General features: G+C 43.2%; 1 protein-coding gene across 18 annotated transcripts in view; it reads left to right on the top strand.

Moving 5' to 3' along the window:
* cep104 (centrosomal protein 104) overlaps positions 1-20,979 on the top strand; it is a 126,498-nt gene that overhangs the window by 75,480 nt on the left and 30,039 nt on the right. For 17 of the 18 annotated variants that reach the window (XR_009807288.1, XR_009807289.1, XR_009807292.1 and 14 more), the window contains 3 exons: positions 2,332-2,499; positions 7,335-7,511; positions 18,658-18,855. Coding sequence is in view for 11 of the 18 variants with exons in the window: in XM_061904809.1 (XP_061760793.1) it covers positions 2,332-2,499; positions 7,335-7,511; positions 18,658-18,855 (543 nt within the window). In the remaining 7 variants the exon portion in view is untranslated. The remainder of the gene's footprint in view (positions 1-2,331; positions 2,500-7,334; positions 7,512-18,657; positions 18,856-20,979) is intronic. The other variant, XM_061904816.1, reaches the window with a different exon arrangement.

The raw sequence follows: 20,979 nt of genomic DNA, 5'->3' as shown, positions 1-20,979 counted from the left end.
AGGGAATCACCCGGAGGAGCACTTTCCAGTACTCCCTCGAGTGTACCCAAAAAGGGTGGGTATTCTGAACTGCTGTTTGGTGCGTAAGCACAAACAACAGTCAGGACCCGTCCCCCCACCCGAAGGCGAAGGGAAGCTACCCTCTCGTCCACTGGGTTGAACTCAAACGTACAGGCTTTGAGCCGGGGGGCAACCAGAATTGCCACCCCAGCCCGTCGCCTCTCACTGCCGGCAACGCCAGAGTGGAAGAGGGTCCAGTCCCTCTCGAGAGAACTGGTTCCAGAGCCCTTGCTGTGCGTCGAGGTGAGTCCGACTATATCCAGCCGGAACTTCTCTACCTCGCGCACTAGCTCAGGCTCCTTCCCCCCCAGTGAGGTGACGTTCCACGTCCCAAGAGCTAGCTTCTGTAGCCGAGGATCGGACCGCCAAGTGCCCTGCCTTCGGCTGCCGCCCAGCTCACAATGCACCCGACCTCTATGGCCCCTCCTATGAGTGGTGAGCCCATTGGAGGGATGACCCACGTTGCCTCTTCGGGCTGTGCCCGGCCGGGCCCCATGGGAACAGGCCCGACCACCAGGCGCTCGCCATCGTGCCCCAACTCCGGGCCTGGCTCCAGAGCGGGGCCCCGGTGACCCACGTCCGGGCGAGGGAAATCTGGGTTCATTTCGTTGTAATTCCATAGAAGTCTTTGAGCTGTTCTTTGTCTGATCACTCACCTAGGACCTGTTTGTCTTGGGAGACCCTACCAGGGGGCATGAAAACCCCCAGACAACATAGCTCCTAGGATCATTGGGACACGCAAACTCCTCTACCACGGTAAGGTAGCAGCTCAGAGAGGAGCTCACCCATTCATTCTCAAAATAATCTGACTTATCTCATCGTATGGAATAAAATTTACTTAAGCAATTATTTATTTATTTATTTATTTGATCCCCTGACCGGGATCTTCAGCTCTCACTGGATCGGTTCGCAGCCGAGTGTGAAGCGACCGGAATGAGAATCAGCACCTCCAAGTCCGAGTCCATGGTTCTCGCCCGGAAAAGGGTGGAGTGCCATCTCCGGGTTGGAGAGGAGACCCTGCCCCAAGTGGAGGAGTTCAGGTACCTAGGAGTCTTGTTCACGAGTGGGGGAAGAGTGGATCGTGAGATCGACAGGCGGATCGGTGCGGCGTCTTCAGTAATGCGAACGTTGTACCGATCCTTTGTGGTGAAGAAGGAGCTGAGCCGGAAGGCAAAGCTCTCAATTTACCGGTCGATCTACGTTCCCATCCTCACCTATGGTCATGAGCTTTGGGTCATGACCGAAAGGACAAGATCACGGGTGTGGCGGGGCTCTCCCTTAGAGATAGGGTGAGAAGCTCTGCCATCCGGGAGGAACTCAAAGTAAAGCCGCTGCTTCTCCACATGGAGAGGAGCCAGATGAGGTGGTTCGGGCATCTGGTCAGGATGCCACCCGAACGCCTCCCTAGGGAGGTGTTTAGGGCACGTCCAGCTGGTAGGAGGCCACGGGGAAGACCCAGGACACGTTGGGAAGACTATGTCTCCCGGCTGGCCTGGGAACGCCTCGGGATCCCCCGGGAAGAGCTAGACGAAGTGGCTGGAGATAGGGAAGTCTGGGCTTCCCTGCTTGGGCTGCTGCCCCCGCGACCCGACCTCGGATAAGCGGAAGATGATGGATGGATGGATGGATGGATTTATTTGTATGGTGATTACTTATTACTTATGGAGTATACATTCTGAATACATTGAGAACAGGAAGTGAACGAAAGTTTTAGCAACTGTTATGTAAAGAAAAGGGGAAGGATTAAATAAGCTCTGCTTCTTCCTCCTCCTTTTCGAACATGTTGAAAAGAGAAACTGGAAATTGTGATGCATCTTGTTGTATGCTTGCATGTTCCAAATAAACTCAAACTCAAACTCAACTGGTTATTTAATTATTTAGGTAAACCTTGTCTCTAGTGGTCGTTTTACTGCACTGAGGTATGACTGTGACCAGGGTGCTTCCTTAGTAAACACAAACATTCATCAGCAATATGAATACCCTGGTTGTAGCGTGTCAAAAAAAAATAAAAATAGATGCTTGTTTAGAATTCTACTGAGCACAAGTAGGCCGTGGCACATTGTGTTCTGCTAACTCACACTCTGTTATATCACATTCGGCCTCTTTTGATGTTAGCTTCTCTTTTCGTGGGTTCTTCCGAGGATGTCGTAGTCGTAATGATTTGTGCAGTCCTTTGAGACATTTGTGATTTGGGGCTATATAAATAAACATTGATTGATTGATTGATTCAAACCCCCCGCCACCTTAATGTCCTCTGCTTGTACTCCTTAGGTGTTCCAAGCCTCTTTGAAGTTGCTGTTCTTCATTTTTAGCCAGCAGATCCCAGGTCTGGGTCGGGCTGAGATGACATACGGTTTGGAGAAAACTTGGCCCGTACTGCTGGCCAGGACTGGAGACTCACCGAACCGCCTCCGGGTCGATGCCACCACTTGCATTCAGGTGTGATATGCAGTAACTGTATGGTTTTGCTTCCACGAAATAGTCCAAAAATAAGACGACAATAGAAATAAAGCAAGATTAAGTTGAGGAGAATAGAATGTACAATACATTGAAGGGGCATGTTATTTGAGACTGTGCACAAGTGCCCACGTTTGGTCTTCAATTAAAGAGGACCAAATATGCAGAACCAACTTTTTCCACATATTGGTACCTGTTTTTGTGTATTTGGAATCTGCGTAAGTCTGGAAAATTTGAATTAAACAATTGCGGAGATTTTTATTAAACAATCTTGCCTTCCTTCATACTTACTTGGGGCGGCATAGCTCGGTTGGTAGAGTGGCCGTGCCAGCAACTTGAGGGTTGCAGGTTCGATTCCCGCTTGTGCCATCCTAGTTACTGCCATTGTGTCCTCGGGCAGGACACTTTACCCACTTGCTCCCAATGCCACCCACACTGGTTTAAATGCAACTTAGATATTAGGTGTCACTATGTAAAGCGCCTTGAGTCACTTGAGAAAAGCGCTATATAAATATAATTCACTTCACTTCACTCCATACGAGCTGTTTGGATTTTGCCAATTTTTGGACGTTTTTTTACGTTAACTGATATGGATGGATGGATGGTAAAGATTTCCCCGAGCTTTGCGCGAGTCCGCCAATGCTGTAATCAATAATTTCCTTTTTTTTCCCTCTAACCTCTTGTTGTGAGGAAGAATGACTTGTACAAACCCCGTTTCCATATGAGTTGGGAAATTGTGTTAGATGTAAATATAAACAGAATACAATGATTTGCAAATCCTTTTCAACCCATATTCAATTGAATATGCTACAAAGACAACATATTTGATGTTCAAACTGATAAACATTATTATTAGTAGAAAGATGGAGGTGGGAAGCGGTGCATTGCAGCTGCCTTTAGCAACACAAACACAGTCGGTGTTTCCTTGTTTAAAATTCCCGAAGGTGAAGCTTTACTATGGAACAGAGCGGTCAAGCGAACATGGATCCCGACCACATATCAACCGGCAGGTTTCGGTGAGAGAATTGTCGTAATAAGTTGACTCTTACCGCAGTTATGAGCTGAGCTTGCGTCCTGCTGCAGCGGACTATTACCTCCTCCCACCGGAGACACTGGCGGTCAACACACCCGTGGCCACACCTCTCCGACTTTCAGGTACTATATAATCTCACTAAAACACTAGGAACTAGAGATGCGCGGTTTGCGGTCTCATCCGCGGAGTCCGCGGGTCGGGCGGTTGACATGACGAAAAGATAGATTTGAATTAGATTCGGGCGGGTGGCGGTTGAACCATCCGGAAATATTTTATATACATGGTTCTGGGATCGGTATCCTTTGCCATTGAAAGTGCCATTTAAGACCCGTGTCATAAAGCGAAGAAGACAATGAGAGACGCTATTATTCTCCTGAATGACTGCCAGTAGTCACCCAGAGAATAAGTATTAGGGCGTGCTATGAAGCCATTGGCTTTGTCGCCGACTACAACATGTACGATCTGCTTGTCAGTCCAGCAACATGTTGTGTGTGGCTTCCGCGGCAACACACATACGACTGCAAGGCATACTGGGTGACACAGAGTACACTAATGGTTGTGATATAAACAATTTTAACACTCTTAGTAATATGCGCCACGCCGTGAAGCCACACCAATTAAGAACGACAAACACATTTCGGGAGAACATTCTCACAGCAACACAACATAAACGCAACACAACAAATACCCATGATCCTTTGTATTCATGAAACGTCCTGACTATTTTATACACCCCGCTAGCAGCAAACCCCGCCACCTCCCCCAACCCCCCCGTGCGTCGGTAAGGTGGGCGGGGTTGGGGGCGCGGGGGTGTAAAATATATTCAGGGTTTGTCACGGATACAAAGGATTATGGGTATTTGTTGGGTTGCGTTTATGTTCTGTTACTGTGAGGATGTTCTCCCGAAATGTGTTTGTCAATCTTGTTGGGTGTGGCCTCACAGCGTGGCGCATATTAGTAAGTGTTAAAGTTGTTTATATCACAACCATCAGTGTACTCTGTGTCACCCAGTATGCCTTTCAATCTTGAACGTGTGATTGCGGAAGCTGCACACAACATGTTGCCGGACCAACAATTGGTTCGTACATGTTGTTGAAGGTGTCTAAGGCAATGGCTTCACAGCACGCCCATATACTTGTAATCAGGATGAACATTATTGGATAGTCGCAGGAATGTTAGCGGCTCCAATTGTCATCATTACTCTGTGAAACAGGTTTAAATAGTTCTGAGTGGAAAAGGCAGACCACCTCTGATGTATTTCAGCGGGCGGTTGGCGGGCGGGTACGGTCCTGATAAAATGTTGGTTCGGGTGGACGAAAACTTTGGTGATGCAGATGATATAATTGCCTATCCGCGCATCTCTATTAGGAACACAATAGGCCGATAAGGGATTTTCCAGAATTATCCTAGTAAATGTGTCTAATAACATCTGAATCACTCTCACTGCCCTTGCCTTTTTTTTTATTTTTTTAACTATTTTTTAAAAAAAATCTTTTTTCTATTCCTTCACTCTCATTATCCTCATCCACCAATCTTTCATCCTCGCTCAAATTAATGGGGAAATTTTCGCTTTTTCGGTCCGAATCGCTCTCGCTGCTGGAGGCTATGATTGTAAACAACGTGAGGATATGAGGAGCCCTACAACCCGTGACGTCACACGCACATCGTCTGCTACTTCCGGTAAAGGCAGGGCTTTTTTATTAGCGACCAAAAGTTGCGAACTTTACCGTCGACATTCTGTACTAAATCATTTCAGCAAAAATATGGCAATATCGCGAAATGATCAAGTGTGACACATAAAATGGACCTTTCAATAAGAAAATCTCATTTAAGTAGGCCTTTAACTTTAACTTAACTTTAACTAAATGGCTGTCAAAGTGTCCCAACTTGTCGGATTATGTACTCAGCAATCTACTTTCCAGGTGAGAGGCATGATTTATGATCTAGAAAAAACTTACAGGGAGCAAGGAAGCGAGGAAGCAGCAGGCCACTCGATGATGTAAACATAGGCACACACAATAGTGATCACGTCGCCGCTATACATAGGGCTTTGAATAACAATAATAATTGGTTAACATTGAACTCACGAAATGTAAATGGCGTTTTTTTGTAGCTTTTTGAATGGTTATATATCAGATTTTATGGCCGCAATAGAGGACCTCCCATTGGTTGCGTTGTAAGCTGACTTTTATTTACGTTTATTGAATATTTAGAATGCATTAAAGAAAAAATCAATTTGTCGTCATGTCTTTCATAATGATTGTGATCGATAAATTCCCCAAACAGTGCAGTTCCCCATTAAATGTCCCATTTAAAATAAACACTTTCATTAGAACAGGGGTGCCCACACTTTTTCTGCAGGCGAGCTACTTTTCAACTGACCAACTCGAGGGGATCTACCTCATTTATATATATCATTTATATTTATGTATTTATGAAAGAGACATTTTTGTAAACAAGTTAAATGTGTTTAATGATAATACAAGCATGTGTAACACAAATAGATGTCTTTCTTTCACAAAGACAAGAATATAAGTTGGTGTATTACCTGATTCTGATGACTTGCATTGATTGGAATCAGACAGTAATGATGATAACGCCCACATTTTCAAATGGAGGAGAAAAAAAGTTGTCCTTTCTGTACAATACCACATGAAAGTGGTTGTTTTTTGGCATCTAATTCATCCAGCTTCCATACACTTTACAAGAAAAACATTGGCGGCAAATTCCGTAGCTTGCTTGATTGACATTCACGGCACCCGAGGGTCTTGTGAGATGACGCTGGCTGCTGCCAGTTCATTATTATGAAAAAATGACAGAGAGGAAGGCGAGAAACACTTTTTATTTCAACAGACTTTCGCGCCGTCCCTTCCGTCAAAACTCTAAAGGCCGACTGCACATTTCCTATCTTCACAATAAAAGCCCTGCTTCATGCTGCCTGCGCTAACAAAATAAGAGTCTCGGAACTTGTGCACGCCAGCTTTCTGAGGGATCGCTTGTGCACGGCAGTTTTCCGAGACTCTGTATTTAGTTAGCGCAGGCAGCATGAAGCAGGGCTTTTATTGTGAAGATAGGAAATGTGCAGTCGGCCTTTAGAGTTTTGACGGAAGGTACGGCGCGAGAGTCTGTTGAAATAAAAAGTGTTTCTCGCCTTCCTCTCGGTCATATTTTCATAATAATGATCTTGCAGCAGCCAGCGTCATCTCACAAGACCCTCCGGTACCGTGAATGTAATTTAAGTGACGTCTTGGTGAAGATTGATGATCACTAATTTTTAGGTCTATTTTTTTTAAAAGCCTGGCTGGAGATCGACTGACACACCCCCCGCGGTCGACTGGTAGCTCGCGATCGACGTAATGGGCACCCCTGCATTAGAATATGTCATTCTGAACTAGTGCATGTGTATGTTGAATAAAGCATGGAGAATGCCTTGTTAAGCTCAACATTAGAGCCTTTTTAGATACATCCGGAAATCCTACAAAACACTGACTGTGTCTTTTTACATGACAGTTTTATCTGCAATGTGTGTCGCATGTTTCCGACTCACATTCCAATCACTTGATAGAATGGCAAAGCAGAGTTTTTCCTCGGCGCATTTCTGCATGTCTTTCTCATTATACACGTCCACACATGACTTCACCTCCAGCCAGATGTCTGTGGTGATGGACAAATGACAAAGTCTAACATGACGCATGCAATATATGACCTGACAGTGGCTTACAGTTGACAAAGAACTTGTGTAGTGTTTGTCTAATCTTCGTCTGTGTTTGGGTCGGCCGTTTAGGAAATTGCTGTTCTGAAGGCTGTTCGGGCCTTGGAGTTCATCCCCGCGGAGCTGGTGAAACCTTTCAAATCCAACTTCCCCTCGCGCCTGGCTCAGAGTCGGGTGGAGATGGTGGCGAGTCTCTTGGTGCAGCTCGGCATGGAGCACTCTGGATTCACCTTGGCGAATGTAATGAAGGTAAAGAACGCAATAAGTAGACTTTATGTACAGAAACCAAAGCCAAGATATTGCATCCTATTGCAATAATTGTTTTGAAATAGAAACTACTGGAGGACTCTGACGGGTTGCCAAATAATTGAAAAAGCAATCAGGCTGACCTGAGTGTCAGCCTGCATGTTTTGGAGTAACACCAATGCATGAGAAACTGTTCAATATGGGTCCCCACTGCAAGACAATCGCATAGTGATTTAGTTTAATGTTTAAAGGGGGCCTATGATGATTTTAATCTACATGTAAAACACTGTTTTAGATATAATGTATTGGATATGCTATGGTGTACGTTTTGTTCCACAGTCACTTTTGCAATCCATTTTTTTTTTTATATAAGATCTGTCTAGGATTTTCAATTTGTATAACACATATACAGCAGAATACATCGAAATGTTGGCAATGCAAATGCCCACAAAAAACACACACAACAGGGGGAAGGAGACAAAAAAAAACACTTCTCGGTCAGTGGAGAAAAAAAAGTACATATATATATATATATATATATATATATATATATATATATATATATATATATATATATATATACATACACACACATACATACATACATACAAACAGACACACACCCACATACACAAATACAGTAAAGTGTTATGAAAAAATGAAACCAAGGGTACGCCTATATGTATACAAAGATAGTAACACACACACACACACACACACACACACACACACACACACACACACACACACACACACACACACAACCCCCCAACTCCCCCATCCCCCCACCCCCCATAAACAAAACAAAAAAAAATAAAAAAAAATAACAAAAAACAAAAACAAAACAAAAAAATCCTACTAGAATATTAATACATTCATCCATCCATCCAATTTCTACCGCTTGTCCCTTTTGGGGTCATGTGGGGTGCTGGAGTCTATCTCAGCTGCATTCGGAGGGAAGGTGGGTTACACCCTGGACAAGTCGCCACCTCATCACAGGCCCAACACTGATAGACAGAGAACATTCACACACTAGGGCCAATTTAGTGTTGCCAATCAACCTATCCCCAGGTGCATGTCTTTGGAAGCCGGAGTACCCGGACGGAACCCACGCAGTCACGGGGAGAACAGGCAAACTCCACACAGAAAGATCCCGAGCCCGGTATCGAACCCAGGACTACTCAGGACCTTTGTATTATGAGGCACATGCACTAACCCCTGTTCCACTGTGCTGCCAATTGTATTAATACATTTAAATTAAATTAGTGTGCGCCGCTACTAGAGATGCGCGGTTTGCGGTCTCATCTGCGGAGTCCGTGGATAAACCGCGGGTCGGGCGGTTGACATGACAAAAAAATTGATTTTAATTAGATTCGGGCCGGTGGCGGTTGAACCATCCGGAAATATTTGATATACATAGTTCTGGGATTTGCCATTCAAAGAGCCATTTAAGACCCGTGTGATAAAGCGAAGAAGACAATAGGAGACGCTTTTATTGTCTTGAATGACTGCCGGCAGTCACCCAAATAATAAGTATTATGGCGTGCTATGAAGTCATTGGCTTTGTCGCCTTCTACAACATGTGCGATCTGCTCGTCAGTCCAGCATCATGTTGTGTGTGGCTTCCGCGGCAACACGCACACGATTGCAAGGCATACTGGGTGACACAGAGTACACTAATGGTTGTGATATAAACAATTTTAACACTCTTATTAATATGCGCCACACTGTGAATCCACACCAATTAAGGACGACAAACACATTTCGGAAGAACATCCTCACAGTAACACAACATAAAAGCAACACAACAAATACCCACAATCCTTTGTATATGTGACATTTCCTGAATATATTTTACACCCCGTGCGTCGGTAAGGTGGGCGGGGTTGGGGACGCGGGGGTGTAAAATATATTCAGGATGTGTGACGGATACAAAGGATTGTGGGTATTTGTTTTGTTGCGTGTATGTTGTGTTACTGTGAGGATGTTCTCCTGAAATGTGTTTGTCAATCTTGTATTGTGTGGCTTCACAGCGTGGCGCATATTAGTAAGTGTTAAAGTTGTTTATATCACAACCATCAGTGTACTCTGTATCACCCAGTATGCCTTTCAATCTTGTACGTGTATTTGCGGAAGCTGCACACAACATGTTGCCGGACCAACAATCGGTTCGTACATGTTGAAGGTGTCTAAGGCAATGGCGTCACAGCACGCCCATATTCTTGTCATCAGAATGAATGTTATTGGATAGTCGCGGGAACGCCAGCGGCTCCAATTGACTTCATTACTCTGTGAAACAGGTTTAAATAACTCTGTGAGTGGTAAAGATGGCAGACCTCTGATGTATTTCAGCGGGTACGGTCCTGATAAAATGTTGGTTCGGGTCGACGGCGGGTGGATGACGACTTTGGTTCTGCGGTTGCGGATGATATACTTGCCTATCCGTGCATCTCTAGCCGCTACTATACCTAGTAAGATATAATGTTTAGCAAGTAAACTGAGTATTTTAAGTTGATCAATGGAGTGTGCCTAAACAATAGCAGCAGCATCCAGGCTACAACCCGTTTTTGAGTGCGTCTGCAAGATGTTAAATTCTGGAGGCATCCCCAGATTGCAAGTGAAACCACACCGCACCCTCTCCAAAACGGTCATAATTGATCTTTTTCAAAAATGTACTTGGTTTAAATATACATGGTCACATCTATTGTTATATTGTTGACAATAAACTTCCATCCATCCATCTTCTTCCGCTTATCCGAGGTCGGGTCGCGGGGGCAACAGCCTAAGCAGGGAAACCCAGACTTCCCTCTCCCCAGCCACTTCGTCTAGCTCTTCCCGGGGGATCCCGAGGCGTTCCCAGGCCAGCCGGGAGACATAGTCTTCCCAACATGTCCTGGGTCTTCCCCGTGGCCTCCTACCGGTTGGACGTGCCCTAAACACCTCCCTAGGGAGGCGTTCGGGTGGCATCCTGACCAGATGCCCGAACCACCTCATCTGGCTCCTCTCGATGTGGAGGAGCAGCGGCTTTACTTTGAGTTCCTCCCGGATGGCAGAGCTTCTCACCCTATCTCTAAGGGAGAGCCCCGCCACACGGCGGAGGAAACTCATTTCGGCCGCTTGTACCCGTGATCTTATCCTTTCGGTCATGACCCAAAGCTCATGACCATAGGTGAGGATGGGAACGTAGATCGACCGGTAAATTGAGAGCTTTGCCTTCCGGCTCAGCTCCTTCTTCACCACAACGGATCGGTACAACGTCCGCATTACTGAAGACGCCGCACCGATCCGCCTGTCGATCTCACGATCCACTCTTCCCTACTCGTGAACAAGACTCCTAGGTACTTGAACTCCTCCACTTGGGGCAGGGTCTCCTCCCCAACCCGGAGATGGCACTCCACCTTTTCCGGGCGAAAACCATGGACTCGGACTTGAAGGTGCTGATTCTCATTCCGGTCGCTTCACACTCGGCTGCGAACCGATCCAGTGAGAGCGGAAGATCCTGGTCAGATGAAGCCATCAGGACCACATCATCTGCAAAAAGCAGAGACCTAATCCTGCGGTCACCAAACCGGAACCCCTCAACGCCTTGACTGCGCCTAGAAATTCTGTCCATAAAAGTTATGAACAGAATCGGTGACAAAGGACAGCCTTGGCGGAGTCCAACCCTCACTGGAAATGTGTTCGACTTACTGCCGGCAATGCGGACCACGCTCTGACACTGATCATACAGGGAGCGGACCGCCACAATAAGACAGTCCGATACCCCATACTCTCTGAGCACTCCCCACAGGACTTCCCGAGGGACACGGTCAAATGCCTTCTCCAAGTCCACAAAGCACATGTAGACTGGTTGGGCAAACTCCCATGCACCCTCAAGAACCCTGCCCAGAGTATAGAGCTGGTCCACAGTTCCACGACCAGGACGAAAACCACACTGTTCCTCCTGAATCCGAGGTTCGACTATCCGGCGTAGCCTCCTCTCCAGTACACCTGAATAAACCTTACCGGGAAGGCTGAGGAGTGTGATCCCACCATAGTTGGAACACACCCTCCGGTCCCCCTTCTTAAAGAGAGGAACCACCACCCCGGTCTGCCAATCCAGAGGTACCGCCCCCGATGTCCACGCGATGCTGCATAAACTTCATTAATTCTAAAGAGTCACCCGGTTAGGTTAATATCTACTCTCTCTCAATGATTCAGACCTGCATAAACATAAAAAACATTTACCGGCCTTTATGTAATAGCATGTCGTACGTCAGTTTTTCGGAGTATAAATTGCTCCGGACTACAAGTCGCACCTGCCGAAAATGCATAATAAAGAAGGAAAAAAACATATATAAGTCGCACTGGAGTATAAGTCGCATTTTTGGGGGAAATGTATTTGATAAAACCCAACACCAAGAATAGACATTTGAAAGGCAATTTAAAATAAATAAAGAATAGTGAACAACAGGCTGAATAAGTGTACGTTATATGAGGCATAAATAACCAACTGAGAAGGTGCCTGCTATGTTAACCTAACATATTATGGTAAGAGTCATTCAAATAACTATAACATATAGAACATGTTATACATTTACCAAACAATCCGTCACTCCTAATCGCTAAATCCCATGAAATCTTATACGTCTAGTCTCTTACGTGAATGAGCTAAATAATATTATTTGATATTATACGATAATGTGTTAATAATTTCACACATAATTTGCTCCTGAGTACAAGTCGCACCCCCGGCCAAACTATGAAAAAAACTGCGACTTATAGTCCGAAAAATACGGTAGATAAACAAATACAAATTATACCTTTTTAGTGTTTCCTTATGGCCTGAAGCAGAAGTTGAAGGTATCCCTCCCCTTCTGGCTGAGAGCTAATAGGTACCCCCACCTGATGTCACAACGTGACCAGACTACAAGCATACGCCAATTTTATGATTTTTGCATTGTTTAACATGACGAGCCAACATTGGAACAACATATGTAAGTCAGAAAAGAGGGAATTCATTTAAGGTCCTCTTTAATGTCAAATGCGCTGATCAAACCATGGCCTTTTGCAACAAAAAGCACACGTATTTACCAGTTTTGTTCTCTCAGATGTGACAGAGCAGGAAAGGGCAGGGAATAAGTTTGCATTAACATGTCATCTGATGCAGGGTTTTATGCAATTTTTAACCTTGGGACCAAACTTTTCCACTCCAGAGGGGCTTGCAGCCCACTCATATATTAACTCTGAATTGGTAATCTTACACGTGATTTTAACTGTATTCAATAACCATATCTTACCGACTTACAGTATACAACCTTGTCAAACCATATAAAAAACATTTGTGTTATTCATTATGTATTTAACAATTAAACCTTAGGCTCAGGCCAGGCTGATTAGGAAAGTAAATATTAACCAAATATACTGCATAAGAAGGGACTCATAACTGATTAAAAAATTGTAAACTAAATTATGAATGTTTCTTACTTAAACTGTCAATAAAATTAAAGCACAAATTAAAATACAGCTTTCACCATTTTAGTCATAGTTTTTGCTCTTAAGAAACTCCTCTATGACTTTAGCTCCAGACTTTTTCTGTTTTATTTGAGAGTGTCATTATTGCCACAAGTGGTGGAAAAGTGTATTACAGCTGAGTATTGCCACGGCCCATATGGACCCCAGCTCTCCCGTCCAAAGGCAAAACCTAGTAATTCACTTCTAGCTGATTTTGAGAAAACAAAGGAAAACCAATCCATCTTGATGCTGTCTTACAAAGATCTACAAAGTCATCAGACGTATAGATGTTTTCTTGAGCTTTCATTTTCTCGCCGATTAGGCCATGGATTGAATCTGCTCTCATGAACGTGTGCCCTTTCTCCAGATATTTTATCACAATCTCGTGTGGGCCCCATTCTGCGTTTGCACATTGGGCAAGAGCCGTGTACAGTGTCCAGTTTTTATGTTGACCTCCACAGTTATCTGCCCAAAAGAGTATGCAAGGGGAAGAATCAAGAACAATACATTTAATGAAGGTGCTTGCAACGTCCTGGGCCAATCTTCCAAATATCCCCTCGTGCCATAATATCACACAATCAGGTTGACCGTCGGCCCCCATTGGTGCAAATGTCTCATTAAAGACAATAAGGCGACTGACAAAGAAGCTTCGATTGGTCCCTTGAGATACTAGGTTTTTCTGTTGTATCTACGCGGTTATGTGGTAGTTGCTAGGTCCTGCCATGCGCGTAACAGCTTACTTACGGAACAAATTACAATATCGCATGCACTAAACATATCACGTAGGACAGGGGCGCTCACACTTTTTCTGCAGGTGAGCTACTTTTCAATTGACCAACTTGAGGGGATCTACCTCATTTATATATATCATTTATATTTATTTATTTATGAAAGAGACATTTTTGTTAACAAGTTAATGGTGTTTAATGATAATACAAGCATGTTTAACACACATAGATTCCTTTCTTTCATGAAGACAAGAATATAAGTTGGTGTATTACCTGATTCTGATGACTTGCATTGATTGGAATTAGACAGTGGTGCTGATAACGTCCGCATTTTCAAATGGAGGAAAAAAAAAAGTCCTCCTTTCTGTCCAATACCACATGAAAGTGGTTGGATTTGACATCTCATTTGTCCAACTTGCATACTGGTTTTTAAACACTTTGTTATGAGAGTAGCATATGTGTGTGGGCCCTTTAATGTCTGGCAGCAGGTGAGTGACGTCAGTGAGTGTGCGGGTGGGCAAGCAAGTGAGAAAGCGGTCGTTGAGGGCGGGGGAGGAATACATTGGCATCAAACGCCGTAGCTTGCTAGCTTGTGCACGCTAGCTTTCTGAGACTCTTATTTTGTTAGCACAGGCAGGATGAAACAGGTCTTTTATGGTGAAGACAGGAACTGTGCAGTCGCTCTTTAGAGTTTTGACAGTAGGTACGGAGTCTCTAGAAATAAAATGTGTTTCTCTGCGTCCGCCCTGTTAGTGATTTTTTTCTTAAATATGAGCTCGCAGCAGCCAGCGTCATCTCACAAGATCCTCGGGTGCCGAGAATGGCAAACAACTGACGAAAGTGAAGTCTTGGTATGATTGATGATTGCTCATTTTTATGTCTATTTTTTAATGCCTGGCTTGAGATCGACTGACACACCCTCCGAGATCGACCAGTCGATCGCGATCGACGTAATGCCCACCCCTGACCTAGGAACTCCAAAATTATTATCAGCTCAGTTTTGACCAACATTGAGTTACTGGGTTTTGCCTTTGGACGGGAGAGCTAAGAAACATATATTTTTCGGCGCCCCAAAAATGGTGCCCAGCCATATGGTTAAGAAGCACTGACCTAGAGCACCCTTTTTAAATACATTGAAAATAGGCATGCTTTTTTTTTTTAATACTGGCAATCCTGAACCTTATTTCTATGTTTCGTCCCCTTGAATGTACAGCAGATTACACCATTTTATTATACTGTATACATACATATATACCTATGCTGTATATACCTTTATATACATATATACATACATATATATCTATACTGGCTCACCTGCACTGGCTTCCTGTGCACTTAAGATGTGACTTTAAGGTTTTACTACTTACGTATAAAATACTACACGGTCTAGCTCCATCCTATCTTGCCGATTGTATTGTACCATATGTCCCGGCAAGAAATCTGCGTTCAAAAGACTCCGGCTTATTAGTGATTCCCAAAGCCCAAAAAAAGTCTGCGGGCTATAGAGCGTTTTCCGTTCGGGCTCCAGTACTCTGGAATGCCCTCCCGGTAACAGTTTGAGATGCCACCACAGTAGAAGCATTTAAGTCTCACCTTAAAACTCATTTGTATACTCTAGCCTTTAAATAGACTCCCTTTTTAGACCAGTTGATCTGCCGTTTCTTTTCTTTTTTCTCCTATGTCCCACTCTCCCTTGTGGAGGGGGTTCGGTCCGATCCGGTGGCCATGTACTGCTTGCCTGTGTATCGGCTGGGGACATCTCGGCGCTGCTGATCCGCCTCCGCTTGGGATGGTTTCCTGCTGGCTCCGCTGTGAACGGGACTCTCGCTGCTGTGTTGGATCCGCTTTGAACTGGACTCTCCCGACTGTGTTGGATCCATTATGGATTGAACTTTCACAGTATCATGTTAGACCCGCTCGACATCCATTGCTTTCCTCCTCTCCAAGGTTCTCATAGTCATCATTGTCACCGGCGTTCCACTGGGTGTGAGTTTTCCTTGCCCTTATGTGGGCCTACCGAGGATGTCGTAGTGGTTTGTGCAGCCCTTTGAGACACTAGTGATTTAGGGCTATATAAGTAAACATTGATTGATTGATTGATTGATATACATTGATAATCAAATTAAATTTTGCAGAACTGTTTTAGTTATCTGAGTGAACTGTGGTGCTGAATTTCCCCCAGGGATGAATAAAGTACATTCTATTCTATTCTGTTCTAGTTGTGAAACATATGTTAATGTAGCTCTATGGCCTAACTTGAGAAGGGGAGCAGAGACTCTCCTTGTTTCCTTTGACCACTCACTTAGCCAAACAGACAGTCGCTAAGCTCCTGGAGTCCGTGTTGTCACTGTTGGCATCTACTTTTCAACCCCCCCCCCCCCCCCCGTCCACCTCAAGCCTCCAGCACTAACCTAATATCCATGTGAAAACTGTCCACTCTCGTCTCGTCACTTTATGAACACTGGCACTTGCATTTCAGCCTTCCCCCTCATTCTGCACACCTTTTATCAGTAAGGACAAATTGTTGGGTTTGCCTTCAGTGTTTCCACTCAGGTGGTCTTTGTCCGCGTGTTTGAGCATGCCGGCTCGGAACCTCTTCTAAATTTGCTCGGGAAACACTGGGAGTCAGGATTGAGATGTGACGGGGTTGCTGCCTTAGTTAATGTCACATAATCATCCGATCACCTGTGATCTATTGCCTATGATTAAGTTGAACATTTAACACAACCTTTTTGAAAGCAAGAGCTACTTCTTGGGTACTGATTAATGCCAAGGGCTACCAGTTTGATACACACTTAAATAAATTGCCAGAAATAGCCAATTTGCTCAATTTACCTTTAATAAAAAAATCTATATATATACAAAAATGGGTATTTCCGTCTGTCATTCCGTCGTACATTTTTTTGCCTTTTCCATAAAGTTTTTTGTAGAGAATAAATGATGAAAAAAACACTTAATAATTGAACGGTTTAAAAGAAGAGAAAACAAGAAAAAAAATGAAAATAACATTTTGAAACATGGTTAATCTTCAATTTCGACTCTTTAAAATTCAAAATTCAACCGAAAAAAGTGAATTAAAGAAACTAGCTAAATCGAATCTTTTTGAAAAAACTAAAAAATGATTTCATGGAACAACCTCGTCACGTCCGTTGTGTCCTTGAGCAAGACACTTCACCCTTGCTCCTGATGGGTGCTGGTTGGCGCCTTGCATGGCAGCTCCGTCCATCAGTGTGTGAAAGTGTGTGTGAATGGGTAAATGTGGAAGTAGTGTCAAAGCGCTTTGAGTACCTTGAAGGTAGAAAAGCGCTATACAAGTACATCCCATTTATTTATTTATGTAACATCATTAGTAATTTTTCCTGATTAAGATTAATTTTAGAATTTTAATGACATGTTTTAAATAGGTTAAGATCCAATCTGCACTTTGTTATAATACATAACAAATTGAACCAAGCTATATTTATAAAAAATACATCATTATTTCTTCTAGATTTTCCAGAACAAAAAAATTAAAAGAAATTCAAAAGACTTTAAAATAAGATTTACATTCAATTCTACAGATTTTGTAGATCCATCCATCCATCCATTTTCTACCGCTTATTCCCTTTTTTTGGGGGTCGCGGGGGGCGCTGGCACCTATCTCAGCTACAATCGGGCGGAAGGCGGGGTACACCCTGGACAAGTCATATATACATATATATATATATATATATATACACACAGTATATCATTTATATTTATTTATTTTGCCGTTGTTGACATGTTAAAGGTGTTTTAATGAATATACATGCATGTTTAACATATAGATTCCTATCTTTCATGAAGACAAGAATATAAGTTGGTGTATTACCTGATTCTGATGACTTGCATTGATTGGATTCAGACAGTATAGTGCTGATAATGTCCACATTTTCAAATGGAAGGGAAAAAAAAGTTCCTCTTTTCTGTCTAATACCACATGAAAGTCGTTGGTTTTTGGCATCTTATTTGTCCAGCTTCCATATTCGTTTTTATACACTTTACAAGAAATACATTGGCGGCAAACTCCGTAGTTTGCTAGCTTGTATGCTCTGGCTTTCGGAGACTCTTATTTTGTTAGCGCAGGCGCGATGGAGCGGCACTTTTATTGTGAAGACAGGAACTGTGCGATCAGTCTTTAGGCTTTCGACGGGAAGTACGGTTGAAATAAAAGTGTCTTTTTTCCTTTACACTTTTAATTGATTGATTGAAACTTTTATTAGTAGATTGCACAGTACAGTACATATTCCGTACAATTGACCACTAAATGGTAACACCCCAATAAATGTTTTAACTTTTTTAGGTCGGATTCGACGTGTGACGGTCACGTGACCGCCTGGTTTTGTTTGATTGGTCCAACGTCACCAGTGACTGCATTTGATTGGTGAAACGCAGGCATGCGGAGATCCTACTTTGAATGCGTGTCTGACAAAATCAAAACAAACAAAACGTGCATTAACAGATCGATAAAAAAAAAGTAGCGAGTAGCGAGCTGATTGTAGATAAATTGAGTGGAGTAAAAGTAGCGTTTCTTCTCTATAAATATACTCAAGTAAAAGTAAAAGTATGTTGCATAAAAACTACTCTTAGAAGTACAATTTATCCCAAAAATTACTCAAGTAGATGTAACGGAGTAAATGTAGCTCGTTACTACCCACCTCTGTTGTTCCTATAGTTGCATATGTGTGCACTGTATGTGTGTGTGTTTGTGTCTGGTGTCTGTGTCCGTGCGTATGTGATAATGGGGGATCTGGGTCATCGGGGTATTGTTTTTAGCTTTGTAAAGCACTTTACATCCCATTTCTTTTGTGTACGAAAAGCGCTTTATAAATAAAGTTTGATTGATTGATTGATTGTCAACGTTTCTGTGACCATTTCTCACTCGAAACCCTTCTATTTATCTTTTTTAGTTCTGCACTGCAGCATTGGAACACAACAACCCCGCTGTTCGAGAGCAGGCGGTGCACATCATATTGTCCTTGTACAGGCAGCACAGTACGCTCATTCTCAACTACCTTCCATCCAACACTGCTGCAGGCAAGAACTTCGTTTACAAAACCTTGTTTGATAGCTTCGGCAAGATCGACGAAGAGCTGGCAGGGACTCAGGCAAGTCATGCAGTCTTTTTCACTTACGGTATTTGTGCAAAAACAAACTATTTGTAACATTTACAACATCATTTGGCTGTGTCTTTTTGTCAAATAATGTGGTAGCTTAACCTACGAGCACATTGTGTTCCTCGATCAAGGTCGAAACTTGGAAACTCAGATTTTTAAGCAATCCATCCATCCATTTTCTACCGCTTATTCCCTTTTTGGGGTCACGGGGGGCGCTGGCGCCTATCTCAGCTACAATCGGGCGGAAGGCGGCGTACACCCTGGACAAGTCGCCAGTCATGCATGGTTGGTTATGGTTTGAATTGATTGATTGATTGAGACTTTTATTAGTAGATTGCACAGTACAGTACATATTCCGTACAATTGACCACTAAATGGTAACACCCCAATAAGTTTTTCCACTTGTTTAAGTCGTGGTCCACGTAAATCAATTCATGGTAATTCACATCCAACAATTGTGAAAACGATCAAAATCGGCTACTGAGTTTCATTTTTTTATGTTTTCTGCCGGTGGTGTGCCTCAGAATTTTTTCAATGGAAAAAAAATGTGCCTTGGCTCAGAAAAGGTTAAAAAATACTGGGTTAAGGTAAATAAATAAATAAATGGGTTGTACTTGTATAGCGCTTTTCTACCTTCAAGGTACTCAAAGCGCTTTGACACTACTTCCACATTTACCCATTCACACACACATTCACACACTGATGGAGGGAGCTGCCATGCAAGGCGCCAACCAGCACCCATCAGGAGCAAGGGTGAAGTGTCTTGCTCAGGACACAACGGACGTGACGAGGTTGGTACTAGGTGGGAATTGAACCAGGGGCGCTCGGGTTGCGCACGGCCACTCTCCCCACTGCGCCACGCCGTCCCAGGTACCAGGTACCAGTGTAATTAGTCCAAGGGTGAGGTGTGTGTTTTTTATGCAGTTGAGTCAATGAGCAATGGATCAAAGGCGAGTGCATGTACTCATCCATCCATTCATCCATCCATTTTCTACCGCGTGTCCCTTTTGGGGTCTCGTGGGGTGCTGGAGCCTATCTCAGCTGCATTCGGGCGGAAGGCGGCGTACACCCTGGACAAGTCGCCACCTCATCGCAGGGCCAACACAGATAGACAGACAACATTCACACTCACATTCACACACTAGATCAGGGGTCGGCAAACTAAAATGTTGAAAGAGCCATATTGGACCACGAATAGAAAAACAAATCTGTCTGGAGCCGCAAAAAAATAAAAGCCATATTACATACAGATAGTGTGTCATGAGATATAAATTGAATTAAGAGGACTTAAAAGAAACCAAATGAGCTCAAATATAGCTACAAATGAGGCATAATGATGTAATATAGCTAGCCTAAATAGCATGTTAGCATCGATCAGGTTGCAGTCATGCAGTGACCAAATATGTCTGATTATCACTCCACACAAGTCAATAACATCAACAAAACTCACCTTTGTGCATTCACGCACAACGTTAAAAGTGTGGTGGACAGAATTAGACAGAAAAAGAAGTGGCATAAAACACGTCTTAGAAAGTCGGAGAAAATTATACATGTAACCCAGGGGTCACCAACGCGGTGCCCGCGGGCACCAGGTCGCCCGTAAGGACCAGATGAGTCGCCCGCTGGCCTGTTCTGAACTAAGCTCAAATAGCAGCACTTACCAGTGAGCTGCCTCTATTTTTTAAATTGTATTTATTTACTAGCAAGCTGTTCTCGCTTTGCTCGACATTTTTAATTCTGAGAGAGACAAAACTCAAATAGAATTTGAAAATCCAAGAAAATATTTTAAAGACTTGGTCTTCACTTGTTTAAATAAATTCATTTATTTTTTTACTTTGCTTCTTATAACTTTCAGAAAGACAATTTTAGAGAAAAAATACAACCTTAAAAATGATTTTAGGATTTTTAAACACATATACCTTTTTTACCTTGCAAATTCCTTCCTCTTCTTTCCTGACAATTTAAATCAATGTTCAGAATTTTTTTTTATTGTAAAGAATAATAAATACATTTTAATTTAATTCTTCATGTTAGCTTCTGTATTTTGACGAATAATATTTGTGAAATATTTCTTCAAACTTATTATGATTAAAATTCAAAAGAATTATTCCGTCA

Source organism: Nerophis ophidion, linkage group LG06 (assembly GCF_033978795.1).
Source record: "Nerophis ophidion isolate RoL-2023_Sa linkage group LG06, RoL_Noph_v1.0, whole genome shotgun sequence".
Taxonomy (NCBI): Eukaryota; Metazoa; Chordata; class Actinopteri; order Syngnathiformes; family Syngnathidae; genus Nerophis; species Nerophis ophidion.
This window is presented reverse-complemented; position numbering and strand designations above follow the sequence as displayed.